This window comes from Lepus europaeus, chromosome 1 (assembly GCF_033115175.1).
Source record: "Lepus europaeus isolate LE1 chromosome 1, mLepTim1.pri, whole genome shotgun sequence".
Lineage (NCBI taxonomy): Eukaryota > Metazoa > Chordata > Mammalia > Lagomorpha > Leporidae > Lepus > Lepus europaeus.
Window position 1 is genome coordinate 125436849 of NC_084827.1, and position 27582 is coordinate 125464430.

The following is a 27582-nucleotide window of genomic DNA, read 5'->3' on the forward strand; positions in this document are numbered from 1 at the left end:
CAGTGTGCTGTGCCCTCTCTGTTTTCCAAACTGATCACTCCCTGTTGTTTCCTAGACAACCATGCCTGAGTCACAACTACACCAGTCTTTATTCCTGAATTCCCAGAGCTTGCTGGCTTCCCTTCTTTAAAGGACTTGCTTGTTCCTTGAAGGTGAATTTCACCTACTGAAGGCCATGTTTCCTGGATGATTGTGCACCCAGAGAGAGGCAAGGTTGTCTTAAGCGGAGAAGGAAGATAAAGGATTGAACTGGTCTTAACCGAAAAAAAGTCAACTCATCCTCTGCGATTTGAGTAACATATTTAGTTTGAGTGAGTCTCAAACTTGTTCAGCTTTGGAGTTTTTTTAGTTGAACAAAAAAAAGAGAGACTTTATAAACTTCTTATTGAATCTCATCAAAAACTCTCACTGATGAATTACTAGACTCTAAAATATATAGATATATAGCCTTGGACATTTTCATATATTGAACAGTCACTTTTACAAATGTACTGGTAATAGGAGTTTCCTACATATAAATTGAAAAATGTTCGTAAGTATTTTGGAAACACTGATCCTAAAAGTTGGGGCATTTTTGTTTGTTTTTCTTTTGGAGCTAAATGAAAGCACCTCAAGGAGATCAAGGAAAATGGAATTAAAGATAAATTCATTTTGGTGCACATTTTTGAAACCCATGCAGTGTTTTTTCATAATAAACATTTCCACAAAGTTTTTGAAGATCTTTCATATAGCATACACTGGTTTGGAGATGTTCTATGGAAAAGAACATCGTTTAATTTTATTTTACTCCATTTTCTGATTACATATTTGCCAACAAAACCTTCTGTTATTTAAAATATGCATAAATATCCCACTGAATTGGTTTTCCTTTAAGTATACTTAGGAGCTCTGTAATACATATCAGGACCCAAGGACTCTTCTAAAATGACCATGGGCTCTAAAGATAATAAATTTGTAGTTTGGATGGGCAGAATGGAGAGGCATTGCTGTGGTTAATATGAGACAATATAATTGCTACATATAGGGATGAATTTTAGTTGCTGTACAGCCACTTTATGTCTTGATTTGTTTCTAAATTTCATATATAAAACAGGAACCAAACTAATTCTGGAATTGTTGAGAAGACTGAGATAATACATGTAAAATGTTTACCCAAGTGCCTAAAACTTGATAGCTACCATTAATGAAACTGATATTACAAACAAAGCAGTCTTCAAACTGTCTTTGTAAGTCAAGAATAGTGAGGATTTATTTTAAATCCTAATCACAGTTTAACTTTTCCATGTCTAAAGCAAAGTCTGAGGAGCTCATGACAACATGTCAGAGCCCTGAGATGGGACCCTCAGTGTTTTCTCTTTTCTCCAGGATGCCTCCTAACCCCACAGCAGCAGGACTCATTACAACACATGGGTTTTATTTTTCACCTTTTCTTAGGAGACATTTACACATCCCACCTTGCTAATTTCCTCCTTTGTATATCTGAGAGAGTAGTTCTCAATATTAGTGAACAGAAGTACCAACAGATGAGCTTATTAAGAATTAAGATTTCTAAGGTATCACTTCTAGAGTTAATACCTGTATAGACTGAGGGTGAACTCTAGAAGCTAGTTTAGAAAAATATACGTCCATAAAAAAATGTCCATAGAGTATAGCAAACACACCTGTTGCATTACATATATTTGCTTTGTTTTTATCACCAGGTATGAACACTGATATTTCTTACATGAGGTAGAAAAACAAGTGAGGATTAAACATCCCCATGGACTTATTATGTCAGATGATTTTGAAAGGAATAGTTTTTTCTCAGTAACTATAATTTTATTGATGAGCAAGTTAGGAATGCTTCCCAAAGACTGAAGATAGAATTCTTTATAAAAAATCCTGGAGGGCATTTAAATAAGATAATGTCGTTTCAAAAGACATTCTACAAATCATTAATTTAGAAATTAAAATTACCTCTCATGTTCAAAATGACATACGTCTTGAAAGTGTTTCAGACCTATGGATGTGTGTCAGCATGTTTTTCTTCAGCATTTACTAAGTCTTCTGAGTTCTTATGAAGATCAGAATCACCTACAGAAACAAGCAAACAAAACCAAACAGGCCTTTGAAGCAACTTAGTAAGGTCAGGAGATTCGATTTCTCAATGTCTTTTGCAACCCGTTTTTCAAAAGTACCAACCATTTTCTTTTCAGCCTGTGCATCTAGAGTCATCTTTTCGTGGTTCTTTAACTTTTGAAGCTGCATTTTAATCTGCCAACACAGAACTGAAACCAATGAGACATGTTTAAACAGCTATTAGGTCATGTAAAAATGATGCGTGTTTTTCCTCAATGATTTTTAATTGAAAAAATTTATTTGTGGAAAAAAATACTCTAATCATCAATGTCTTTTATCACACACTCTTAGTTTCTAAAATTAAAAAAATCGAGAGTAAGAGAAAATATAATGTTCAAAAGAAACTAAAGAAGATTATAATATTAAAATACCTTAGCTCCTATATAAATTTTGAAGAAGCCTAAAGCATAAGCATGGAAAAATGTTCCAACAGTTCTGGGGAGGTTGCAGAGAGACTGTCAAAACTAGAACTAGGAGAGTGGCAAGATGGCAGAATAGGAAGGGAGCACACTGATAGTCTGGGAAGAGACAGTTTAATAAAAGTGGAGATACTGCAGGTTCAAGGAAGAGTAGGGGAAGAAACAGCAGAGGAAACTCTTCCAGAACTAGTGATTCACGGTGGACCTGCGTGGAGTGCGTGGGAGCCCATGGCTCAGGACACCAGTGCTGGAATGCGAGGTGAGCCGAACCTCAATAGCCGGAGACACCGGCGGGAAAGCAGAAAGAGGAGAGTAGAGGGAAGGAGGCTTGAAACCCCATGGGGAAAAGTTCACCAGGCTAACTAGAAGAGAGAGGAAAAAAAAAGTGACCACTATGGACACGAGTTTCTCTCTCTCCGCTCACCTCTCAAAGGTGAGAAAGAAAAAGAGCAGGTGCCATTTTGGACATACGTCATAACCGGCGCGACCTCAGTCAGGACTGCACCCACCCTCAGCCAAGCAGAGAAACCTGACTTGGGGCAGGGAGTGAAATAACAGGAGATTAGGACCTAGTGAATCTGTGGTGCTAAGGAACTGAGACTGTGAAAAAAGAGACAGTGAGTGAGAGAACTCATGGAATTCACATGAGTACTCTCCAGAGATGCTACAATTCGGTAACCTTGGCAACCCAGTGGGAGACTGCAGGAGAATTTGAGCCCACATTGAGGGCAGCATAGATTCCCTGTGTGGTCCTTGGGAAAGAGCTTCCGATCTCTGGCTCCTGTGGGTATATCATTCACTTGCTAACTGCCTCCAATTCCGCTCTGCTGTGCGGAATTACTTCCCTTCTGAATCAAAAAAAAAAAAAAAAGAAAAAAGAAAAAGAAAAAAAAGAGAGAGAGAGAGATTTACCACACCTAACCTGGGAGTGTCACCTTTGGCACACACTTAACCCTGAGGAACCAAACAGAGCTCTCAGGCCACACCCATCACAAGCCTCTAAGGCTCCATCAAAAGCAGACAGTCCACTTAATACAGTCATAGTATAACAAGAAAAAAAAAAAACACCACAGCGAGGGAAGAAGAATCCAAAGAATATCTCCACAATGCCAAGCAACAAATGCAGAAACCGAGGAAACAAGAACTAGGAAGACATTATGGCACCCCCAAATGAACAAGACACCCCAAGCCAAGATTATGAAGATGATGAGATGGAAGAAATGCAAGATACAGATTTCAAAAAATTTATGATAAGAACATTTAGAAGTTTTCAAAAACAAATGCTTGAGCTACGGAAATCCTTACTGGACAGGATAGAAAATCTCATTCGTAAAAATGAAAACTTAAGGAGGAATCAAAATGAAACACAGAAACTAGTAGAACAGGAAAGTGTGATAGTGAAGAGAAATCAAAATGAAATGAAGAACTCAATAGATCAAATGACAAACACATTAGAGAGCCTTAAAAACAGAATGGGAGAAGCAGAAGAGAGAATATCAGAGTTAGAAGACAGAGAACAGGAAAGTATACAGTCAAACAAAAGAAAAGAAGAGGAAATTAGAAATCTAAAAAATATTGTTGGGAATCTACAGGATACTATTAAAAAAAAATCAACATTCGGGTTCTAGGAGTTCCTGAAGGCATGGAGAGGGAGAAAGGATTAGAAGGCCTTTTTAGTGAGATACTTGCAGAGAACTTCCCAAGTTTGGAGAAGGACAGAGACATCCTAGTACAGGAAGCTCATAGAACCCCTAGTAAACATGACCAAAAGAGATCCTCACCACGACACGTTGTAATCAAACTCACCACAGGGAAACAGAAAGAAAAGATCCTAAAATGTGCAAGAGAGAAACGTCAGATTACTCTCAGAGGATCTCCAATTAGACTCACAGCAGACTTCTCATCAGAAACCCTACAGGCTAGAAGAGAATGGCAAGACATAGCCCAGGTACTAAGAGAGAAAAACTGCCAGCCCAGAATATTATATCCTGCAAAGCTCTCATTTGTGAATGAAGGTGAAATAAAGACCTTTCATAGCAAACAGAAACTGAAAGAATTTGTTGCCACTCATCCTGCCCTGCAAAAGATGCTTAAAGATGTGTTACACACAGAAACACAGAAACACGGTCATCAATATGAAAGAAGGTAAAGGAAGGAAACCTCACAGCAAAAGATCACAGGAAGTTCAAAGCATATATTAGAAAATATCTTTGGCAAATGGCAGGGCAAAGTTACTACTTATCAATAGTCACATTGAACGTTAATGGCCTGAACTGTCCAGTTAAAAGACACAGATTGCCTGATTGGGTTAAGGAACAAAACCCATCTATTTGCTGCTTACAAGAAACACATCTTTCCAACAAAGATGCATACAGACTGAAAGACCTTTTCTGTGAGCACACTCATGTGCTCTTCAGAAACTCCGTACCAAGGACCCTGCCTGGAATGATGCACCAGCTTGGTTGGGCACAGAAAGCTCTGGTTTCTTTACCATGCTCACAGCCCATGGAAAACTGTTGCTTTTCGCCGGCTGTCTGCTGAGGTTCCAGCTTCAGAATATAGGTGGGCCGTGGAGAATGTTCACTCATGAGGTCTCCTGGCCTGTGAACTACTTGAAGAAAGGCTAAAACCCATACCACCTTCTCTCTTGTTTTACCAAAGAAATTTTTTTGTATTTTAATAATGTTGAATTAGTTTTAAACAGATTCAATATAGTTTGTAGATCCAATTCTGAGAGTACAATGATATTCCCCTCCTCCCTCCCTCCCTTTCTTCCCCTCCCTTCCTCTCCTTGTCCCTTTTTCTTTCTCTCTTTCTCTCTTTCTCTCTCTTTCTTTCCCTTTTTCTTTTTTTCCTTCCTTCCTTCTTTCCTTCCTTCCTTCCTTCCTTCCTTCCTTCCTTCCTTCCTTCCTTCCTTTCCTTCTTTCTGCTTTTGAGATACTGTATTTTCAATTTACATTACAGTAAACAGACATAATGCTTCCCCAACTAAAAAGTTTAAAAAGCAAAAAGACACTAGTTTAGTGGGAACATAGGCAACATCTGTTCAACAATAATTGAACGGAAAAATGACTCATCTGTCACAATCTAACTTTATAGATCTCTAAGCAGGAACTAAATTCTGTTCCCCAAATCCCCTTAACCTCACACTCTCTAAGGGTCCTGTGAATGCTCTTGTGCTCCAATTTGAAGTGAAGAAGGAAGCATTTCTATTTTTTTTTATTTGACAGGTAGAGTTAGACAGTGAGAGAGAGAGAGACAAAGAGAAAGGTCTTCCTTCTGTTGGTTCACCCCCCTGCCCCTCAAATGGCTGCTACAGACGGTGCTGCGCTGATCTGAAGCCAGGAGCCAGGTGCTTCCTCCTGGTCTCCCATGCGGGAGCAGGTGCCCAAGCACTTGGGCCATCCTCCACTGCCCTCCTGGGCCACAGCAGAGAGCTGGACTGGAAGAGGAGCAACCAGGAGTAGAACCCGGCACCCATATGTGATGCTGGTGCTGCAGGTGGAGGATTAACCAAGTGAGCCAAAGTGCTGTCCACGAAGGGCGCATTTCTATCCCTTCCCAAGTGGCAGAGACCTCTTTCAGAAAACTCTCCTCATAGATCTTTGCTTAACATTTGCATCCTGACCCTTTAATTATTTTTACAGGGTGAGGATTTTAAGCTTCCTATAACTGACTTTTTAATCTTTTTTGAAATTTCTGTCTCACAACTCTGTTTATGACATTGGTCATAAGTTTTTAAAATTAATTTCCTATCATTGAAGACTAGATAAGAACAGAATGAATATTCTAGGTAGAACAGAATAGGACAGCAGAGACCAGCACAGAGCAGAGAAAAACATAAGTAATTAACTCACTCACTAGCTCACAAAAATGTTGAGAGTTTACAACAGATAAAGGACACTAAAGTGGGCTTATTACTAAAGATGAAGAAAATAATCAAACTGCAACAATGAAGCAATTACCACAAAAAGAAAAAAAAATAACAAAGCACATTGAGTCCAAGGACGATTTTGCATATAAAATTAGAAAAGATACAACGGCAGTCTATGATCAACTCAAAACAACAGTTTGGCAGTAGTAAAAAAATGTCTTCCTTAAAAACTAAAATTCCACATTTTTGAAAAAAAATTTATTTTATTTATTTGAAAGGCAGAGTGCTAGAGAGAGAGTGAGAAACACAGAGAATTTTCGACTCTCTGGTTCACTTCCCAAAGGGTGTCAATGGTTGGGGCTAGCCCAGGCCAAAGCCAGGAGCCAGAAACTCCAACTTGGTTTTTCATGTGGATGGCAGAGAACCAAAAGTTTGGTCCATCCTCTGTTGCTTCCCCAGGTGCATTAGCAAGGAGCAGGATCTAAAGCAGAGCAAACAGGACTTGAATCAGTACTCCAATATGAGATTCAGGCATTGCACGTGGTGGCTTAACCCACTGTGCCACAATGTTGGCCCCATCCACCTGTTTTCAGTTGTAACACACACATACTTGTTAAGCAATTTCATGACAAATAGATGGTTTAGGAAAATACTGAGAGTCCTCAGCCAATCCAATTCATATAACTAGTCAATAAATCGTTTCCTGGAGAAGCTTTTACAATTACCTTGGGTAATACTATTTATAATTAATCTCTAGTCTTTCATTAAAAAGGAAGTCAGTTCTTCCTGACAGCAATCACCAGGAAAGAAGAAATGATTTGCAATATTTAACCCATTGAAGACCATCTTACTTGACTTTCACTGCTGGAGTGTGTTCTACATAAAAGACCTTGAAAAAAATATCTATATAATCCAAGGCTTCAAATAATTAAATAATGGGCCCTTGTAGTCTGGTGAAATCTATGGCCTTCTTTTCCAAAATAAAATTTATCAATAAAATGAAATTCATATGATTATAAATTATTCCACTTATATTAAATAGTTGTTAACATATTAAGTGAACTTAATGATGTAAAATAGTACAAATGTGCTTCTTTGTGAATGTATGGAATGGCAATGTCTACCTGCTGATCTACCCTCTAGGCAATTTACCATTACTTAATTAATAAATAAAGTATATATCCAAAAGACAGAGTGTATGAGATAGAGATAGAGAGAGAGAGAGAGAGAGAGAGAGCGTCTTCCACCCACTGATTCACCCCTCAAATGCCCACAACAGCTGGATCTAGGCAAGGCTGAAGCCAGGAGCCAGAAACTCTACCCTGGTCTCCCACATGAGTGTGAGAACCAAAGTATATGGACTACTGCCTGCTGTCTTCCAGAGCATTATCAGAGAGCTTTGTCAGAAGCGCAAAATAGCTGGGACTTGAACCAGCAGTCCTACGTGGGAAGTGGGGGTCCCAAGATGTGAGTTAATCTGCTACACCAGAACATCTGCCCCTATTTATGCAACATTGAAGTAATGATGATATCAATTGGTATTTCAAGGTCTCTCCATTAAATACATTAGGAAAATATCTATGATTTCTATTGATGACAAATGAAAAATATTACAAATGTTAATGTGTATTTTTGTCTATAAATGAAGAAATACCAAATATCAGCTACCAGCTAGTAAAAAAAAAAGTCTCTCTGCAAGTATACAAATCTCATGTGTATAACACTGGATTACATCTTTAGATCAACCATAACTTCATTTTCCAGGTAAGGAACAAGGCTGGAATAATGGTGATTTTCTCCATTGCAGACCACAAATAGATAACATGAAGTCAAATTGTTGGCTTTTAATTCAGTGGTACTTATACAAGACTAGTAAAGTGACCCTGGAATTTCATTTCACTGAAGAGGTCTGCAAGTTTGCATATATAGAAATCTGTTTCTTAGAAATGAATTCAAGTGGTCTGTTCAGGATGCTTTCATAGAAATTTGTTAGTCAGGGAAAAAGTAGTGAAAGTAAGGAAAGTTTTGGAAAATAATTTGTAAAATGATCAGAACATCTTGGCTTAGTTTTAGGTATTCCGAATGAAGAATTCTGGTTAATTAGATTTTCTGTTGAAATCTGAGTTAAGCAAAAAACAAAACAAAACAAAATCCTCAATTGTATTGTTTCTAGTAAAAATCTTCAAATATTTCAGTACATAAATCCGTTCCTGTGCCTGATGGACAATACTAATTGCAACTGAATTTGTTTTGATGATAGACAATCTTGCAGAACACCCTCTGAGGTGGATTATTATAAACATACACCATTCATTCTTACTCTGCTATACATATACAATAGAAAAATATACTTATGATAAACATATCATTCTTGTTTCTCATGACTGACTCTAGGAAATCATCTAAAAATCAGTTTTTACAATGTAAAAATTTTAAAAATTAGCTGAAGTTTCTACTTTCAATGTATGGGATTAATATTATCAGAAATTATTTCTCAAGTTCCTCAATGGATAGTGTGAGAAGCTGTTTAACTCTATTTAGTGGGTTCACTAAGCCTTTGACCATATTGTAAATTAACCATATGCTATCTCGAAATAGAGAAATAAAATATAATGTTGAAAAAATAAAGGAAACTGGTGCATTTGCATATGTAATCTTACCACTAATCTGCATACTATTGCCTATAGTTTTCCATAAAGTCCTGGGCTCTTATACTTCAATATGGGCTCAAAGATGTATATACCAGGTGTATTATCAAATTTTTAATTCTGAGTCTTTATACAAAAATTTTAAAGGATGTAATATACAACCATCTTTATACCTTAGATTCTTGTCAACATTTGTCTATTCATATTTTAATAGGAGTGGATCTCTCTTGACTTACTAAATTATAAGTGATCTGTGTAAGAAAAAACATTAGATCATAAAATAATGAATAAGAATAATATTATTATTCTTAGCAGCAACAGAAAAAAACGTAAACATTCAGAGGACAACCACTGTGTTAAATTTCTCACATATTTTATCATTTAATTCTGCTGACAATTTCTTTTTTTGCTCAAAGTCACCTACCACATCAGAGACAGCTGGACCTTCAACCTCACGGCCAAGTACTTCACCCATGAGTGAAGAGTTTGGTCATTCAGTGCTGACTTCCTGAACCAGAGGAGAAACTTTCTACTGATCTGTGAGAGGAATAGCATTCCTGTGGTCTGGAAACGTACAGTTATGAAGTTTCTATTGGGAAACATGCAGGCAACATGACATTTTTCTTCTTCCTGCTCTGATAAGCTGCTAGGATTTGAAATCCAGAGGTGACTGAGTTAACCAATTGTAAGAATTGTGAGCAGCACTTTTTAAGAGAAAAGATTGTCTTCGTCATTACTCTGTGCAGTGAAGCCTGCAGGAAAAGATAAGCTAAGGAGGGCTTGAATATCAAAGCCCACACAAGTCCTATACTCTTGAGGATTCCAAAATAAAGAGCTGCCAGTTCCATGGAGCATGATAGAAATTTGAGACTCCAAGAGTACTGGCAAGTTATTTCATTTAAAATCAGTAAAAACAAATGACTGCAATTAAACATCTATCCTTTGAAATGCAATGTGTAAATGACTGCAAATCTTTTCATTATTTTTGTCCTGCTGAATTCTGATCTCCATCCTGTAACACCATTGCCAACTACCTGTAACAGATCTTAGCAATGTCAGGTTGCACACACTTTTTTCCTTGCTTATTCAAATATAGCAAGAGTAATGGATTGCTTCTAAACCAGAGACTCCAAACAGCAAAAGTTTCTGTAGATCCAATTTTAAGTTTTATTGTCAACAAATTATTCAGAAGGTAAAACACTGTTTTCATCTAGGAAGGATGAGAGAAGAGGGTCAGGAAAGCATGTCTTCTTTGATTTTCCTCTTTGTTTTCACATTGTGACTAAAGTCACGTAAAATCTTCAAGCTGAGTACATACTTTTCACCAAGTGGGTACCTCATACAGCAGAAAGATTCAGCCAATGCTGGCAGCAAGTATACTTCAAAATCCCTGGAGGTTTTAGATACCCCTCATGCAATTCTGTAAGTGTTGCTTGAAAATTTGTACACTGAATTGATTGAAGCTATCAAATACTCTCCTCAATGTTTTTAATCTTATAATAAACTGATACTACCTTTTAGTTTTGTCATCAAATCATAGATGATTTAAAAATTTGGTATCTTTGTTGATTAAGCCCAAGAATAAGTCAAGATGGAAATTAATTATACATATTCAGCTATCTGTCTTAACTTCTTATTTAAAAAAAAAACTACTTTCATTTTGTTTGAAAGGCAGAAAGGAAGAGAGGAAGGGAGAAAAAATGGAGGGAGAGAGGAGAGAGAAAGAGAGTAAGCTGGAGAGAGATTTTTGCAGCCTATTGTTTTCTCCCCCAAAGCCCTTAAGAGCTGAGGTGGGGCCAGCCCAAAGCCAGAAGCCCAGAACCCAACCCTGGTTTCCCAGACGGATGCCAGGAACACTTGAAACATCATCTGCTGCCTTCAGGGTATGCATTAGCAGGATGCGATGTCAGAAGTAGAAGAACCAAGACTCAAACAAGGCACTCTCATATGGGATATTAGCATCCCAAGTGACAACAACCACTGCACCAACAAGCTGCCCCAGACTCTTGTGTTCTTACAAAATTCCTTCTAAGATTCCTTCTAAGTTATTTCTTTCTTTCCTACACACACACACACACACACAAATATACAAATTGCTCCTATTAATGTAAACTTTTAATTAATGTAACTTCTAAAAAATGAAAGCAATACAATTAGTCACAAAGTACTTTACTGATTTTTCAATTTTCAGCTAAATTGTGAAGAGCAGTGGGATTTCTACTATTTACAAATTCACATAACAGGATTATTCTCATAGTGGAGGTTAACATCTAAACAGAACTGTGGGGGCTCTATTATCTCTTCAGCAAACTAACAAAATGAGCATCTTGTTTTCATTTCACTGACTTTATTTGGTGATATTTCTATTTATTACTGGTGTTGCTGGATTTTACTTAATTATCAGACTTGGTCATTATATTTTATAGCAGCCTAACTAACCTAAGATGGAAGAGTGATATAGGAAGACAGATCTCTTCTAAATGAATCACAGATTTAGAGTGATGAGTTAATATCCTTGAGTGTATCTTTGGACTGAATTTCTCCCATTACTTGCAGCAAGTTTTACTGATATGAACCAAAACTAGTGGAAGTCTCCTAGCATCTCTCACTACCAGCTGTCTGCTAAAGAATGGATCTGGGTTGTGTTCTGAAAATGACATTGTAATCAAATTTGAGCATCAGATTCCTGAAGGTTTTCACCATTGCCTCTTGAAGATTTTCATACTGAATCCCACTTGAAGATATCTCATTTTATTTGGAAGTCAGAGAGAAAGAGAGAGAGTAAGAAGAGGGCAGGTAGGGAGAGAGAGAGAGATGAGAAGATTTTCCTTTACCCCTCATGCTAGAGCATTTCTTCTATGGAGAAGGAATCAAATATGAAAATTAAATATATATGAGGGCCAGCGCCGTGGTTCAATAGGCTAATCCTCTGCCTAGCGGCGCCAGCACACGGGGTTCTAGTCCCGGTCGGGGCGCTGGATTCTGTCCCAGTTGCCCCTCTTCCAGGCCAGCTCTCTGCTGTGGCCAGGGAGTGCAGAGGAGGATGGCCCAAGTCCTTGGGCCCTGCACCCCATGGGAGACCAGGAGAAGCACCTGGCTCCTGCCTTTGGATCAGCGCGGTGTGCCGGCTGCAGCGCGCCTACTGCGGCGGCCATTGGAGGGTGAACCAACAGCAAAAGGAAGACCTTTCTCTCTGTCTCTCTCTCTTATTGTCCACTCTGCCTGTCAATATATATATATATATATATATATATATATATATATATATATGGCAAACATAAACCTGAACTATAATATTTTATATATTATTTCTGGGAATTTCCTGTATTTCTATAGTTAACAAGGGAAAATTATATTAGCCAAAGTATGAAAACAATCCTACAAAAAGTCAATTTGGGGGAACTAAAGAATCTTGGTTGTATTTAAACTGTAAATTTAGGCATATGTTAAAGGATAGAAAGTAAGAAGGTAAAAATTCTTTCATGAATGAATTGAATTGCCATAGACCAGATTTCCTGAATTAACCAAAGTATACTCTTTTTGAGAGCATCTGGGTCTACAAAACACTTTTTTAAAAAATATTTTGCTCAATTGATAGGAACTTCAATAAAAATATTTAGATAAAGTTTGTTCACTTACAGTTTGACAAAATAAATGGCTTTTAAAATCATTTAAAATAAGCCAGTTTCATTCTCTCATTTACTCAGGTAGGAAAATGAATGGATCTGAGAGATACTTGGGAGATATAAGCTTTTCCAATGGATGAATTAGGAATGGTAAGGTGATAATTGCATTTTTAATCACAAACAGTTCACCATATAGCAATACACTCGATTGATGGAAGTGTCCTAATGGATCTCTTATCGTGAGTTAAGCATACTCTCATAACAAAACTGTTTTTGGGTAATTTTTTCCATCATAAATTTAACGAAGCCTTCTATAAGGGCTCCATAAATAAGGAGGCACGTATGTGAGCCCTGGTAATAATTGGAATTATTATAGAAAACACCAAGTTATGAACATTGACTCATTTGGTTCTCATAAGATCTCTTGGATAGACAAATGATCAAACTGAAACACAATGAGATTAAATTTTCAGTATTAAATAATTAATAAGTAGCAGAATTGAATATAAAAGTCAGCTTTTAGAGCCCTAAATCCTAAGTCTATTTCATGTATAATTTAACATCTGCTATGTTTTTGACTTTAGTTAGCATAAGGACATTCCTTATATTAGAAATTAAATCTGATAGTATATTATAGCCGATTTTCCCCATTGAAACATGACTATAGGAGTAAACATTCTTCTTTGTGAAAGTATATTTTTAAATATTATACATCAGTCATTCTTAACAATTAATTTTGGGATATCCTGAGAGTCTAGTACAATTAACCATTAAGTCAGCTGTTAGATCATAGTAAAAGAGGATATATGAGGACAGCTCCTATAAAAAAACAAACAAAAAAACCCAGGATTTCTCCAGGAAGAAATGACTTTGCTTGAACTGAATTATGCAGTGAAAAAGCCATTTTCAAATCCAACAGACAAATATATTAAATCATTTTAACTCTGTCATTTATTTCTGATTTTATATATATATGTCTCTGTGTGTGTGTATACACATAATGCTGGGAATAAAATATATATATTAAGATATCTATTCCTGAAAAGTTTTATGAATTATTTTTAATGTTAGAAAACCTACTAGCAGCTCAATTCACAATAGCTAAGATGCAGAATCAACCCAAATGCCCATCAACAGTAGACTGGCTAAATAAATTATGGGGCAAGTACTCTATAGAATACTATACAGCAGTCAAAAACAATGAAACCCGGTCATTTGCAACAAGATGGAGGAATCTGGAAAACATTATGCTGAGTGAAATAAGCCAGTCCCAAAGGGACAAATATCATATGTTCTCCCTGATCAGCGACAACTAACTGAGCACCAAAGGGGAAACCTGTTGAAGTGAAATGGACACTATGAGAAACAGTAACTTGATCAGCCCTTGTCCTGACTGTTGATGTACAATGCAATACTTTATCCATTATAGTATTTTTTTTTGTTCTAGTACTAGTGGTTGAACTCTGTAATTAACACACAATTATTCTTAGGTGTTAAAATTTTAACGGAAAAGTGATCCCTGTTAAATATAAGAGTGGGAAAAAGAGAAGGAGGAGATGTACAATTTGGGACATGCTCAATCGGGCTTGCCCCAAATGGTGGAGTTAGAAACGTGCCAGGGGATTCCAATACAATCCCATCAAGGTGGCATGTACCAATGCCATCTCACTAGTCCAAGTGATCAATTTCAGTTCACAATTGATCACACTGATAGGTCTAAGAATCAAAGGGATCACACAAACAAGACTAGTGTCTGCTAATACTAACTGATAGAATCAAAAAGGGAGAGAAGGATCCAACATGGGAAGCAGGAGACACAGCAGACTCATAGAATGGCAGATGTCCTAAATAGCACTCTGGCCTCAGAATCAGCCCTTGAGGCATTTGGATCTGGCTGAAGAGCCCATAAGAGTATTTTAGGCATGGAAAGCCAAGACACTCTGGGAAAAAAAAAAAAAAGAAGACCTAAATGAAAGATCTCTGTGAGTGAGATCCCAGTGGAAAGAACGGGGCCATCAAAGAAGGAGGTACCTTTCTCTGAAGGGAGGAGAGAACTTCCACTTTAACTATGACCCTGTCAGAATAAGATCAAAGTTGGCGAACCCTAAAGGCTTCCATAGTCTTGGCAACTCATGACTAAAGCCTAGGAAGATTACAGATGCCATAAACAAGAGTGTCAATTTGTTAAAGCAACAACAGGAGTCACTGTGTACTTACGTCTCATGTGGGATCTGTCTTTAATGTGTTGTCCAATGTGAAGTAATGCTATAGCTAGTACTGAAACAGTATTTTACACTTTGTGTTTCTGTGTGGGTGCAAACTGATGAAATCTTTACTTAATATATACTAAATTGATCTTCCGTATATAAAGATAATTAAAAATGAAAAAAACACTTGGTTTTAAATTGGACATTGCATAGAAAATTAATCAATTTTTTTAACTTTTATTTAATGAATATAAATTTCCAGTGTACAGCTTATGGATTACAATGGCTTCCCCCTCCCATAACTTCCCTCCCACCCGCAACCCTCCCCTCTCCCACTCCCTCTCCCCTTCCATTTGCATCAAGATTCATTTTCAATTCTCTTTATATACAGAAGATCAATTTAGTATAAAGATTTCAACAGTTTGCACCCACATAGAAACACAAAGTGAAACATACTGTTTGAGTACTAGTTATAGCATTAAATCAAAATGTACAGCAGATTAAGGACAGAGATCCCACATGAGGAGCAAGCGCACAGTGGCTCCTGTTGTTGACCCAACAAATTGACACTCTAGTTTATGGTGCCAGTAACCACCCTAGGCTGTCGTCATGAGTTGCCAAGGCTATGGAAGCCTTCCAAGTTTGCCGACTCTGATCATATTTAGACAAGGTCATAAAAGACAGAGTGAGGATAGTAACCAATGATCCTAAGAGTGGCATTTACCAGGTTTGAACAATTATATAGCATTAAGTGGGGAAGAGGACCATCAGTACACACAGGTTGGGAGTAGAGCCATTGGTGGTAGAGTAGAGGTTATGATTACAAAGGAATGAGGCCCAAGTGCATCATGTAGGATCTCTGTCCTTAATGTGCTGTACATTGTGATTTAATGCTATAACTAGTACTCCAACAGTATTTTTCACTTTGTGTTGCTATGTGGGTTCAAACTGTTGAAATCTTTACTTAATATAAACTAAACTGATCTTCTGTATATAAAGAGAATTGAAAATGAATCTTGATGTGAATGGAAGGGGAGAGGGAGCGGGAAAGGGGAGGGTTGCAGGTGGGAGGGAAGTTATGGGGGGGGGGAAGCCATTGTAATCCATAAGCTGTACTTTGGGAATTTATATTCATTAAATAAAAGTTTAAAAAAAAAGAAAACCTACTAAAGCATTTATTCAGGAGGATGAATGGAATTCAGATGAAAGATAAGGTTACAAAATACATACAACCTTTTTATAGTTTAGAAAAGAGACATCCAAAGAGAAAAATAAGTGGACAGACTTTATTGCAAAAAAATGACAAAATTAGTGATTGGCTGCTCAAAAAATTTATTGGCACTCATTATATTAACTCAGTAAAGAGAGATGCCACAAAATATTATTTAAACAGATATTTGAAGGCATAGTGATGTTGATGTAGTCACCAGTTGAATCTATTCCATAGCAGTTTAGTCAGGTCAATCAAGGAATTTGTAGCTGTTATTTATATGGTTCGTGACATCATTTGAGCAAGATATATTTCCACAAGAATATTGAAATCTCCAAGTCTTTTTGTCAAATTAGAGCTGCTACCAAGCATGAGGCTTTACTTAAAGGTGTTTACTCAAGGCAAAACTCAGGCTTCTGTGAACTGGCTTTTGCTTCTGGAAAAAAGAAAGGTACTTATTTACAATTTAGAGAATATTTTAAAATTAGCATTTATAATCAGCCTATTTGTAGGAATTATTGTAAAATTATAAAGATAAATATAGTTGACATATATTTCTTTATTTTAAATATTTTTTGTTTTGCTACTGAAACCTTTTGTGATTTTTTTAATATTCATTAGCATTGATCTTGAGATGATTCTTTTTATATTTTAATAATGAGGGGCCAGGGCCGGCACCGACACCGTGGCTCACTTGGTTAATCCTCCGCCTGCGGCCCCAGCATCCCATATGTGCACGGGGTTCTAGTCCCAGTTGCTCCTCTTCCAGTCCAGCTCTCTGCTGTGGCCCAGGAAGGCAGTGGAGGATGGCCCAAGTGCTTGGGCCCCTGCACCCGTGTCAGCTACCAGGAAGAAGCACCTGGCTCCTGGCTTCAAATCTGTGTAGCGCCGGCCGTAGCGGCCATTTGGGGAGTGAACCAACAGAATAAAGACCTTTCTCTCTGTCTCTCTCTCTCTCACTGTCTATAACTCTACCTGTCAAATAAATTAAAAATAATAATAATAATGAGGGGCCAGTGCTGTGGCGTAGTGGGTTAAGCCTCCACCTGTGACACTGGCATCCCATATGGGTGCCTGTTTATGTCCCTGCTGCTCCACTTCCAATCCAGCTACCTGCTTATGGCCCTGGGAGAGCATTGGAAGATGGTCCCTGTCACCCACGTGGGAAACCCTGAAGAACCTCCTGGCTCCTGGCTTTGACCTGGCCCAACTCTGGCCATTGTGGCCATTTGGGGAGTGAAACAGCAGATGGAAGATCGATCTCTCTCTGTCTCTCCATCTCCCTGTCCATGGCTCTACCTCTCAAATAAATACATCAATCTTTGGGGGGGGGAAAAAAGGAAGCTTTTTTTCAACACTAAAATTGTTGCCTGAATTCTTAGGGAGCTCAATTCTGCTTAATTTCACTACAGTAGACATTCTCAGAATGCATCGCAAAATTATTTTGAAAGATATTAATATCATTCACTAACAAATAGTTTACAAGTATTTGGATGTAGTGCTATATCATACAAGGAGATAATATTTTACCTGTAATTCAGTCTAAAATTAAAAATCATGATTCCATATTTTATCATAAATATTATCTATCTCCTATTAATCCTGTTTATTAACACTAACAACAGTAACAAAAACTCCCAGAAATTTCTTCTAGAAACTCAGAGCTAGAGAGGCCAATGCTCTTATACAGGTCATAGTATGATTTTCAAGTAGAATTTCACTCTACTGTTATTTAATCTTTTGAGAAAGTATCAAAAAGTACAGTCTTAAGACTTGTTTGTGTGTCTCACAATTTGTAATCATGCCCAATATAATGCTACTTTTAAAATAATGTAAGTACTATATGAGCATTCAGTAGATTTGCAAGCATTTTGCTAGAATGTACTATGACAATTTTTGCAGCTTTTAGAGCAGTTCTTGGCTAATTGAAGGTCAGTTTTCCTCCCTTTACTGTTTACAAGCCTTTACAGTGATTCCTCCATGTTTGAAGAGTTATAAAAATATATTTTCAGGTACAATATTGTACTCTGAAAAAATATACTGTGATAAACACTAAAAATTACATTTACGCGTATTTAGTAATTTGTCCACAAGTGTGGAATAAATTTTATTTCTGAACACAATATATATCAAAAGTTCTGAGTGTTCAAATTAAAAGGATGAAAAAATGGCATTAGATAAAAATTGATAATTACTATGGGAGTACCAGGAAAAAGAAAGAAATGTGTAATATCAATATGGATCACCAGTTAGGGTTTTCTTGACCAAATAGGAATGAGAAGATATGTTCCTTGAGTGGAGGAACCTTCTGGAAATACCTTCTTCTCTCCTGCCTACATCTAAGTATGGGTAAGGTTTGTGAGCTTCTTTAAGATGGATCAGGAAGAGATCATCCCACTTACAAGTCCATCAAGGTTCAGTCTTATGACAACTCATGTTCCTACTGTCTCAGATCCCCGTTCATCCTACTCCTAAAATGCTTTGGAGAAAACTTCTTTATCTTCATGGAGGCAAGCATCAATTATTAGGGGATGCAGGCCATTGCCTCTACCTTCTTTCCTATGTTCATTGTCCATTCAAATACTAATGGGCAGGACACATACACACAGTGTCACTTAAAATGTCCTTAATTCTTCTGCCATCACAATTTTTCCATCAGCCTGGGTGCGTCTTTGGCTCATAAGGAAAGTTTAGAAAATGTAACTAAAATCACCCTTTTACAATTAACTTCTAGAACATAATCTAGAAATTCCAGGACTTTGAATTTAGTTAAACTAGATGCATATTCCAGTCTTTTCAAAGACTAATTTTATGAATTTAGACAAATAATTTAGGTGATCTGAGTTTCAATTGCATCAGGCTATAATTCTTCCCTTGTGGAGAAGTTGTAATATATTTGTGTATCAATGATGAATGAGTGAATAAATAAATGATAAACAATTTCATTCCCAAATTCAAAATTCTAATATTTGCATAAATGCACGGATGAACGCATTTGAAAACTCAGTGGGTCAGCTGTTCTAAGATTAGACAGGAGTAAATTCAAGAAAACAATTATGTAGTCTCTGGGGTAAGGTTCCACAAGAAATCGTTTCCTCTTGCAGTGTTCACTCCTATCACATTTTCTGTGTCTACATGAAACTATGTGAAAGGGTGAGAAAGGTAGATTTATTTGTAATGTGTATACAGACCTGCAATGTTGAGTGACTTATCAAGTTCCCTCAGACCTCAGTTATCACCTTGGGAAGAAGGTGACAACATCTAATTCACAAGACTGCTTGGCTGACTAACTAGCGTGACTATTCTGCTCAATTTGTCACTGGAACATAAATATGTACCTAGTAAAATAGGAATCTACATTCTGTTTGACATTAATACCAATATAATTATAAAAACAACTTATTACATATAATATATAATACTGTATTTTAAAGTATTTTAAATACTGTAGAGCCTCCTTATTCATGGTTTCACTTTTTCACAATTTCAGCTACCTGAAGTCAACTGTAGTACAAAAATATTAAGTGAAAAATTTCAGACATAAGCAATTTAAAAGTTTTAAATAGCTTATTGTTCTGGGAAGAATGCTGAAATGTCATGCAGTCCCACTCCACCCAACCTGAGGCAAGAATCACTTTTTTCCTGTACATCCATGCTGTATCTATCACTCACAGTAGCCCTCTCTATTATCAGATTGGTTGTCACCATATAGCATTATTTTTGTTCAAGTAATCTTTATTTTACATAAAAATGGCAACAAGACATAAGAGAGGTAATGCTGGCAATAGATATGCCAGAAAGAGGCCATAAAGTGCTTCTTTTAAGTTATCTTGAAAAAAAGAAAAAAAAAAGTGAGTACGGTAAAAATTGAGAAAGAAAGACAATTTGGGGGCTGGCACTGTGGTGTAGCGAGTAAAAGCCATCATCTGTGGCTCCAGGATCCCATATGGGTGCTGGTCGAGTCCCTGGCTGCTCCACTTCCAATCCGGTTCCCTGCTAATGCTCCTGGGAAAGCAGTGGAAGATGGCCTAAGTCCTTGGGCCTCTGCTCCCATGTGGGAGATTTCAAAGAAGCTCCTGTCTCCTGGCCTCAGGTTGGTCCAGCTCCCTCATTGTGGCCAATGGGTGGAAGATTCTCTCTCTCTCTCTCTCTCTCTATCTCTCTCTCTCTCTCTGCCTCTCTCTCTCTCTCTGTAACTCTGCCTTTCAAATAAATAAATAAACCTTACAAAAAAAAGTTTGAGAGATAACATCCACATAATTCTTATTACAATATATTATTATAATTATTCTATTTTATTATTATTTATCTTTCTGTGCCCAATTTATAAATTAAATTTTTCATATGTATGCATGAGAGTGTTCAAAAAGTTCATGGAAAATGCATATTATGAGAAATTTATGTGCCATAATAATCTCATCCTACTTGTTATAATATGCTGGACAAGATCTAATTTGAAGCACTAATAAGGATGAAATCAGTTTTAAAAGAACCTCAATAAAGAGTAACATATGTTCTACTAAAATTGAAGCAATAACAACCATCAGATTTATGATTATGCTTAAGTTGAAGATCGGTGAAATCACTAAAGTTCTATGAAAAAGTTATGAGGATGATGTTCCAATGGAATCAGAAGTTTATAAATGGATACTAATTTTAAGAAAAATATTGAAGATGAAGCCCAAAGTAGAAAATCATCAAAATCAATTTTTTTTTTGAGGAAAATTTAATCTTGCTAGGGGCTGACAATGAACAGCAATAACAACCACCAGCACCACAGAGAATGACATTGGCTCAGCTGACACATTCTGAGTGAAAAATTAAAGAGGGACATATTTTCTGCCTTATGAGTGCTAGAACTGTTGTGCCCAGATCAGTTTCAGACAAGAGCTGTGCTTTCAATGGACATTTTAAACAAGCAGAATCAAGATCTCTGAAATATTTCTTCAAAGAATTGGAGCAAGAGATGAAACATGGCTTTACCAAAATGATCCTCAAGACAAAACACAATCAAAGCAATGGCTACTAAGAGGTGGAAGTGGTTTAGTCAAAGCAAAAGCAGACTGATCAGAGAAAAGGGTTTGGCAATAGTTTTTTTGGAAGGCTTAACGTGTTTTGCTTGTTCACTTTCTGAAAGGCCAAAGAATAACATCTGCTTGCTTGGAGAGAGCCTGAGCAGAAAAACATCGTGGAAATCTCATCTGGGCAAGTCCTCCTCCACAATGATGCCCCTGCTCATTCTTCACAGCAAAACGAGAGCAATTTTTTGACAGTTTCAATGGAAAATCAGTAGGCATCCACATTACAACTCTGATTTGGTACCTTCTGATTTTCCTTTTTGCTAATCTAAAGTGTTTTGTTTTGTTTTGTTTTGTTTGACAGGCAGAGTTAGACAGTGAGAGAGAGAGACAGAGTCACTCCTCAAGTGGCTGCTACGGTAGGTGTGCTGCACCGATCCGAAGCCAGGAGCCAGGTGCTTCTTCCTGGTCTCCCATGCAGGTGCAGGGTCCAAGGACCTGGGCCATCCTCCACTGCCCTCCCAGGCCACAGCAGAGAGCTAGACTGGAAGAAGGCAAGCGGGATAGAATCTGACGGCCTGACCGGGACTAGAACCTCGGATGCTGGCGCCGCAGGCAGAGGATTAGCCTAGTGAGCTGCAGCGCCGGCCAACCTAAAGTGTTTTTAAAGGGCACTGATTTTTCTTCAAGTAATAATGTTTGAAAGACTGCATTATGAGGTTAAATTCCTAGGACTCTCAGTTCCTTAGGGATGGACTGAATGATTAATGCAATTGCTTACCAAATTGTTTTGAATTAGTTTCAGCTTCTGTTGAGAGACAAATTTTATATTTTTATCTTTTAATTCCATTTTCCACAAACTTGTTGAAGTGCCCCCAGGAAGAAAACACGCATCCATGCTAATTGTTTTCAGAAAAAAAAAAGTGCTACATAGTCCCTCCTTTGGCCATTAAGAATCCCTATAAATCTTTCTGCCTAAATTTATATTTATAAACACAATAAAATAACATTTTCTAAAAGAAGAGGAACATAAGTCTATGATTTTACAAAGAAGAGACATAGTAGGGACATATGAAGAGATTTACGTTGTCTTCTGATATGTAAGCTTAAGAAAAGAAAACTGTCAGTGTACGTGCAACTGTGTTTATTACTGGGGCTTTGTGACAAAGTCAAAAATCTGGCCTTGGTGTCAAATTCTGGTTACACATCAGAGGTTGACAGAAGTATGTGGATGAAAGAACGGTCTCAGAGAACTCTTTTCTACTTCACCCAAAGTCTGTTGCCTACTGTGACCCCAACATCTCTGTTAAACAGTACAACATCCAACCTATCATCCTCTTCTCCACCTCGTTTTCGTTCCAAATGTCCACTGCCACACTTTTTAAAAAAGATTTATTTTATTTTATTTGAAAGGCAGAGTTACAGAGAGAAGGAGGGAAAGACACTCACAGAGAGGTTTTCTTTCTTCTGGTTCACTCACCAAATGGCAGGGGCTGGGCCAGAACAAAGGCAGGAGCCAGGAGCTTGTTCCAGGTCCCCCATGTGGGTGCAGGGGCCCAAGCACTTGGCCCATCCTCCATGGCTTTCCCAGGTGCATTTGTAGAGAGTTGGATTGAAAGCGGAGCAGCCTAGGACTCAAACTGTGTGGGATCAAAAACTCAAACAATGTGGGATCCTGATGCAGCAGGTAGTGGCTTAACCCACTGCCACAATATTGGCCCCATTGTCACACTTCTTCCCCAACAGTTTTTAGAGGCTACAAAATATCTGTGAACTCTTGCATTATTCAATATTGCAAAGTAAAACTGGAGCATGGGATTAGATTGGGGGTGTCAGCAAACATTTTAAGTGAACATTTAGAACAAGAGCAAGCAATTTGAGGGAATGTCTTCAGCATTTAGTTTTCCCTTTTGCCACTCATCAGTAGACTTTTTAGGTCCTTTAGTTAAGAAAAATACAATAAAAATATTAGTTAATACCATTACATATATATATATATGTGTATATATATATATATATGGACTGAACATTAATAGTAGGTCATTCCATTTCATCTATATGGACTCATTTCCATAGAGTGGACTCAACTCTCCTGCAATCAACACCTCCTGAACCTGTGCCTGGCTCCGAGAAAGAGCTATGAGAAATTCAGGGAAAATATCCATGAATCCATGAGTTCTGCCCTCAGAAAAAAATCTACAGGCACTTGTGTTAAACCAGCACATAGGAGGTCTCTGTAAATGCTCTGTAAAGACTTCATTATCGGGTCCCAAATCTTTTGTCAGGCACTATACTTTTTACATGTGCAACACAGTTTGATCATACTATTGCATAATATGCAGTGGTGCTCACTGGGTGGAAAGATGGTACATACCTCCAATGGGGAATGTCAGAACTGGAAGAAGGTGTGTGCAGCTGACAATGTATGCTGACTGCCCTCTTCGCCCCCACTCCTGCTAAAACACTGATTTTGATAGATTCCCTGCAAAGGCATTTCTCCTGCCCATTGTGAGACTGCAAGGTAGAATGTGGTAACTACTCCAACTGCTGGAAAATAAATAAGACAGCTAAGAGTATATAAGTGATCTTCCTTGGAGAAGATGGCATTTAATTGAGTCTTGGAGGTAGGTGGTGTTCTAATAAGCAGAAGGGAGGAGGAGTTTTGAGAAGAGCAATCATTGCAGAGGAAAGAATAAGGTAGTGAGGTGGGAAAATGCAGGCATGGGCAGTCTTCAGGTTGCATAAAGGTTAATCTTATGTTCCAGGATGCAGTCATGACCTTGCTCCCCAACTGCCCCAGGAGTAGAGGGTCACCATTCCAGGCTACAGCAAGGGTGATCAAGACACAATTATTATAAGGGATAACATCACCAAGGTGCAGCCTGTAAGGGTGAAGCTGGATGAATCAGATTCAGATCCGTACTTGGCTTTTCTTGACAATGAGCTCAGGAAGTTTTTTGCTCTCTCCTCCCATGTCCTGATGAATTCACTTAAATGCACAGAGATGTCCTATTTAGATTCCACCTCTGTGAACATGAGACAGGCCATGTGGAACGTCTGAGAAACGTAGTAGCCCAGATGATGCTGATATGCTGCCAGGCTGGAAGACTATGTTAATGAAGATGTGCATGACTGAATAGCGCACTGGCACACACTTACTGTTCAGAGTGTTATTTAAACTCTTATAGGGCTAAGTAACTTTGGTGACTATCATCTCTCAGAATGTTAAAATTCTGAATTTCCAAATTGTCCATTTTACCAAATGCATGCCCTTACACATAATAGTAGTATAATGTGGAGCATAAGCTGCAGAGGTTAAACTGGAAGTGGAACAATAAAATACATGAATAAAATAATTTACTAATAATATAAAATATGTAACAAAATTACTAGTAACACCTCATTTACACTATTTCATTTTGAACCATAATTAAGAGGGAGAATAGTGCAAGCTCTAGCTATTGACTACAAAAGACTCTGCTTCCCTCTGATTATTTGTCCCCAGAGATGTTAGGATTCACTCTCCTGGGAACTTAGCTATTATGCTTTACATGAAGTGTTTTAATTTACTCAAAAGGTAATGGCAAACTATAACAAATACTTAAAAATACAGATATCTTATAATTAGAACTTCTTGGGGCTGGCTCTGTGGCGTAGCGGATTAAGCCTCTGCCTGCATTGCCGGCATTCCATATGGACGCCAGTTTAAGACCCGGCTGCTCCACTTCTGATCCAGCTCTTTGCTATGGCCTGGGAAAGCAGTAGAAGATGGCTCAAATCCTTGGGGCCCTGCACCCCCATGGGAGACCCGGAGGAAGCTCCTGGCTCCTGGCTTCGGATTGGTGCAGCTCTAGCTGTTGCGGCCAATTGGGGAGTGAACCAGTGATGGAAGACCTCTCTCTCTGCCTCTCCTCCCCTTTCTGTGTAACTCTGACTTTCAAACAAATAAATAAATCTTTAAAAAATATAATTAGAACTTCTTAAAGTGTATGGAGCATGATATAATTTTGTTCTGTTGAAAAGATCTATTTTTTATTTTCTGTAAATAACAGATGCAGAAGGTAAAGACCAGTTTGGGGGACTAATAGAGATTGCAGGTAAATAAGATTAAAAAAAATAGTCTTCAGGTGTTATTGCCATCAACTGGTTTGGATCTGAGGCACAGTCTAGCCATTATATTTTTTCTCATTAAGCAGCCTGCTATCTGTAAGTTCTACAGTGCACTCCTGAAGCCTCTCTGGGCGCCCATAGGCCAGGGTTTGGGAAGAGAGCCAGCGTCATTTCTTGATGACACATGTGGACAAGAAGCCAGGCTTTCCCTAGAGAAGCAAAGGATTTGGCTAGAGGTAGCGTTCAGATGAAGGATTCTTCAGCGTTCCATAATGAATTCGAAAGGAAGAATCAGCCTGGTTTAAATTGTGGAACTTCTCAGAAGGGACAAGAGAAACTGTGGGTGTCAGTGGGGGAATGTGAAACGACAGTTTGCTTCTGCCTTAGTTCTGATGTTGGCAGGGAGGAAGCCAGCAAAGAGGAGCTGAGCATTGCCAGCACCTGTGCCGCAGCCTTACCTGCACTGCACCCCTGCCCCTGCCACCCATGCACCACCCAAACTCTTACCCCTTTGTGCAGGTGCAGCTGCAGGAGTTTTGCTTGTTAAAAGCTGGCACCAGCTAAAAACATTCAAGACAGCTGTTGGCTGTGTCCCCGGGTTGATCTGTAGCTCATTATAAAGTCATTATAATAAAATTACTATGACAGACACTCCCATCCTCAACATGCGCCTGACACCCTGACGCTCCTGAGATTTCTAAAAAGGGCATTGGGAATGGGTAGTACTCAAGCCTCACCTCAAACGCCACCCTCTTTGAATATCCAGTTAAAATTTGCCTCAGGTGCCACGCCCCATGCCCCAAATCCTATAAAAGGCTGGCCCGTTACACTCTTAAGTGCTACTCTCTCCTGAGCTTGTGTGCACTTGCCCTTGGGTGTGTCTTTTCACTTTTAATGACCTCTGCTTCTCTGCTGACCTTTGCCTATCTGACTCCTTGAATTCTTCCTCACCTTGAGACAGAAGCTTGGACCCAGCCTAGCCAGGGGCCATTCCTGCAGCAGTTCCTGGAGATTCTTACCTTAGATACTGAGCAGGAATGAGAGGGTAGTGACTACGTTCACTCCACTATGTACTCAATTTTCTAAGCTTGCTTTTAGGATCTTTAACTCAACTCATGTACTTATTGGGCCTTCAAACTTTAAGCTAGAAAGAACAAAAAATTTTCTAAAACTTAGATTTCTCTAATCGAACATCTCTTTCCCTGCTGCTTTTCTCTGAAACACTGTCTTTGAAACTCTTAACCAGACTAAAACCTCAAAATTTAAAATTCTGCATGTATCAGTAAGAAGAATCTCAATTCCCTTTTTCCTGCAAAGTTAAAAATACTTAGAGCGTCACTAGGATAGTATTTTCAATGGGCAATTCCACAATTGCATTTCATTTTTCTCGGGGTAGGGAGGGATGTATTGGGGGGAAGCCTACAAGTGCTGTTAGCTTAACTGAGCTCCTGTGAACAGTTAACTCGCCTGGTTTTGTTCTCACTGGTTTGTTATCAGGAGCCCAGGCCCAGTCCCACAAGTAGAAGCAGGTGTTGTCACCAGGGTATCTGGAAACAAAAGTACATTCGTAGTCTATAAAAATCATGTCCGTGGAAGGGACACAGCTTTCCTTGAAAATCCTTACTGCAGCTTTCCCTCCCACAAGGACATCCATAAGAGAGGTTTTTTTCTCCCTGAAGATGAATCCAGATTTTCCCCAAGAGAAGCCAGAATTAGCATAGACTGGATGAGAGAAGGGTCCCAATCCTTACTGACTCAGTGGTCATCTTTGTTGACACCCTAGAGAACAAAAAGGACATGGGTGAGGACAAAAGTTTGAACGTTGAAGACAGAAGACCTTGGGTCGCTGACACAGGACCCAGGGTTCTGCTCTGCCTACCAAATTTTGCAATGTTTCCAAGTGGGTGAAGTGTGAACAAATTCTTAGATTTGGGAGTCACCAGAGACTTTGTCAGGTTATCGTATCTGAAATTCTTAAAAGTAGAGGCCATGTAGATGTTCTCAGTGTGCAAGGAGAAGAGGCTGTATGGACTGTGGGTCAAGAGAGCCACGTGGAGCCACACAGCTTGCAGGGAACCCCAGCAGCTCTGCAGTGTGGTGAGCAGCTTGTTCTCTGGCCCTGATGGAAGAAGGAAAGAGCAAAGGTTTCATGGTCTGGAGTAGAAACAAGGGGTCAGGTGTTGGAGGTAGAAGGTAGTAGCATGAAACAGGTGGAAGGATGAATTGGAAGAGAGACCTGAGGTCAAGTAAGGAGCTGATCCTTATCCTGAGTTTGGGATACCACTAATCCCCTAGTACAGCAAGGCTGTGTGAAGGAAGATGAAAGCCTGGGCAGGCTTACTCTGCATCAGT

General features: G+C 38.4%; 1 protein-coding gene across 2 annotated transcripts in view; it reads right to left on the reverse strand.

Moving 5' to 3' along the window:
• The window catches only part of PDE1A (phosphodiesterase 1A), a 265269-nt gene that overhangs the window by 4722 nt on the left and 232965 nt on the right, over nt 1–27582 (reverse strand). Inside the window, exon 14 of one of the 2 annotated variants that reach the window (XM_062188736.1) lies at nt 1957–2073. In XM_062188736.1, coding sequence (XP_062044720.1) covers nt 2000–2073 — 74 coding nt within the window. In that variant the 3' untranslated portion in view covers nt 1957–1999. Of the gene's footprint in view, nt 1–1956; nt 2074–16215; nt 16539–27582 lie in introns of those variants that run through there. The other variant, XM_062188745.1, reaches the window with a different exon arrangement.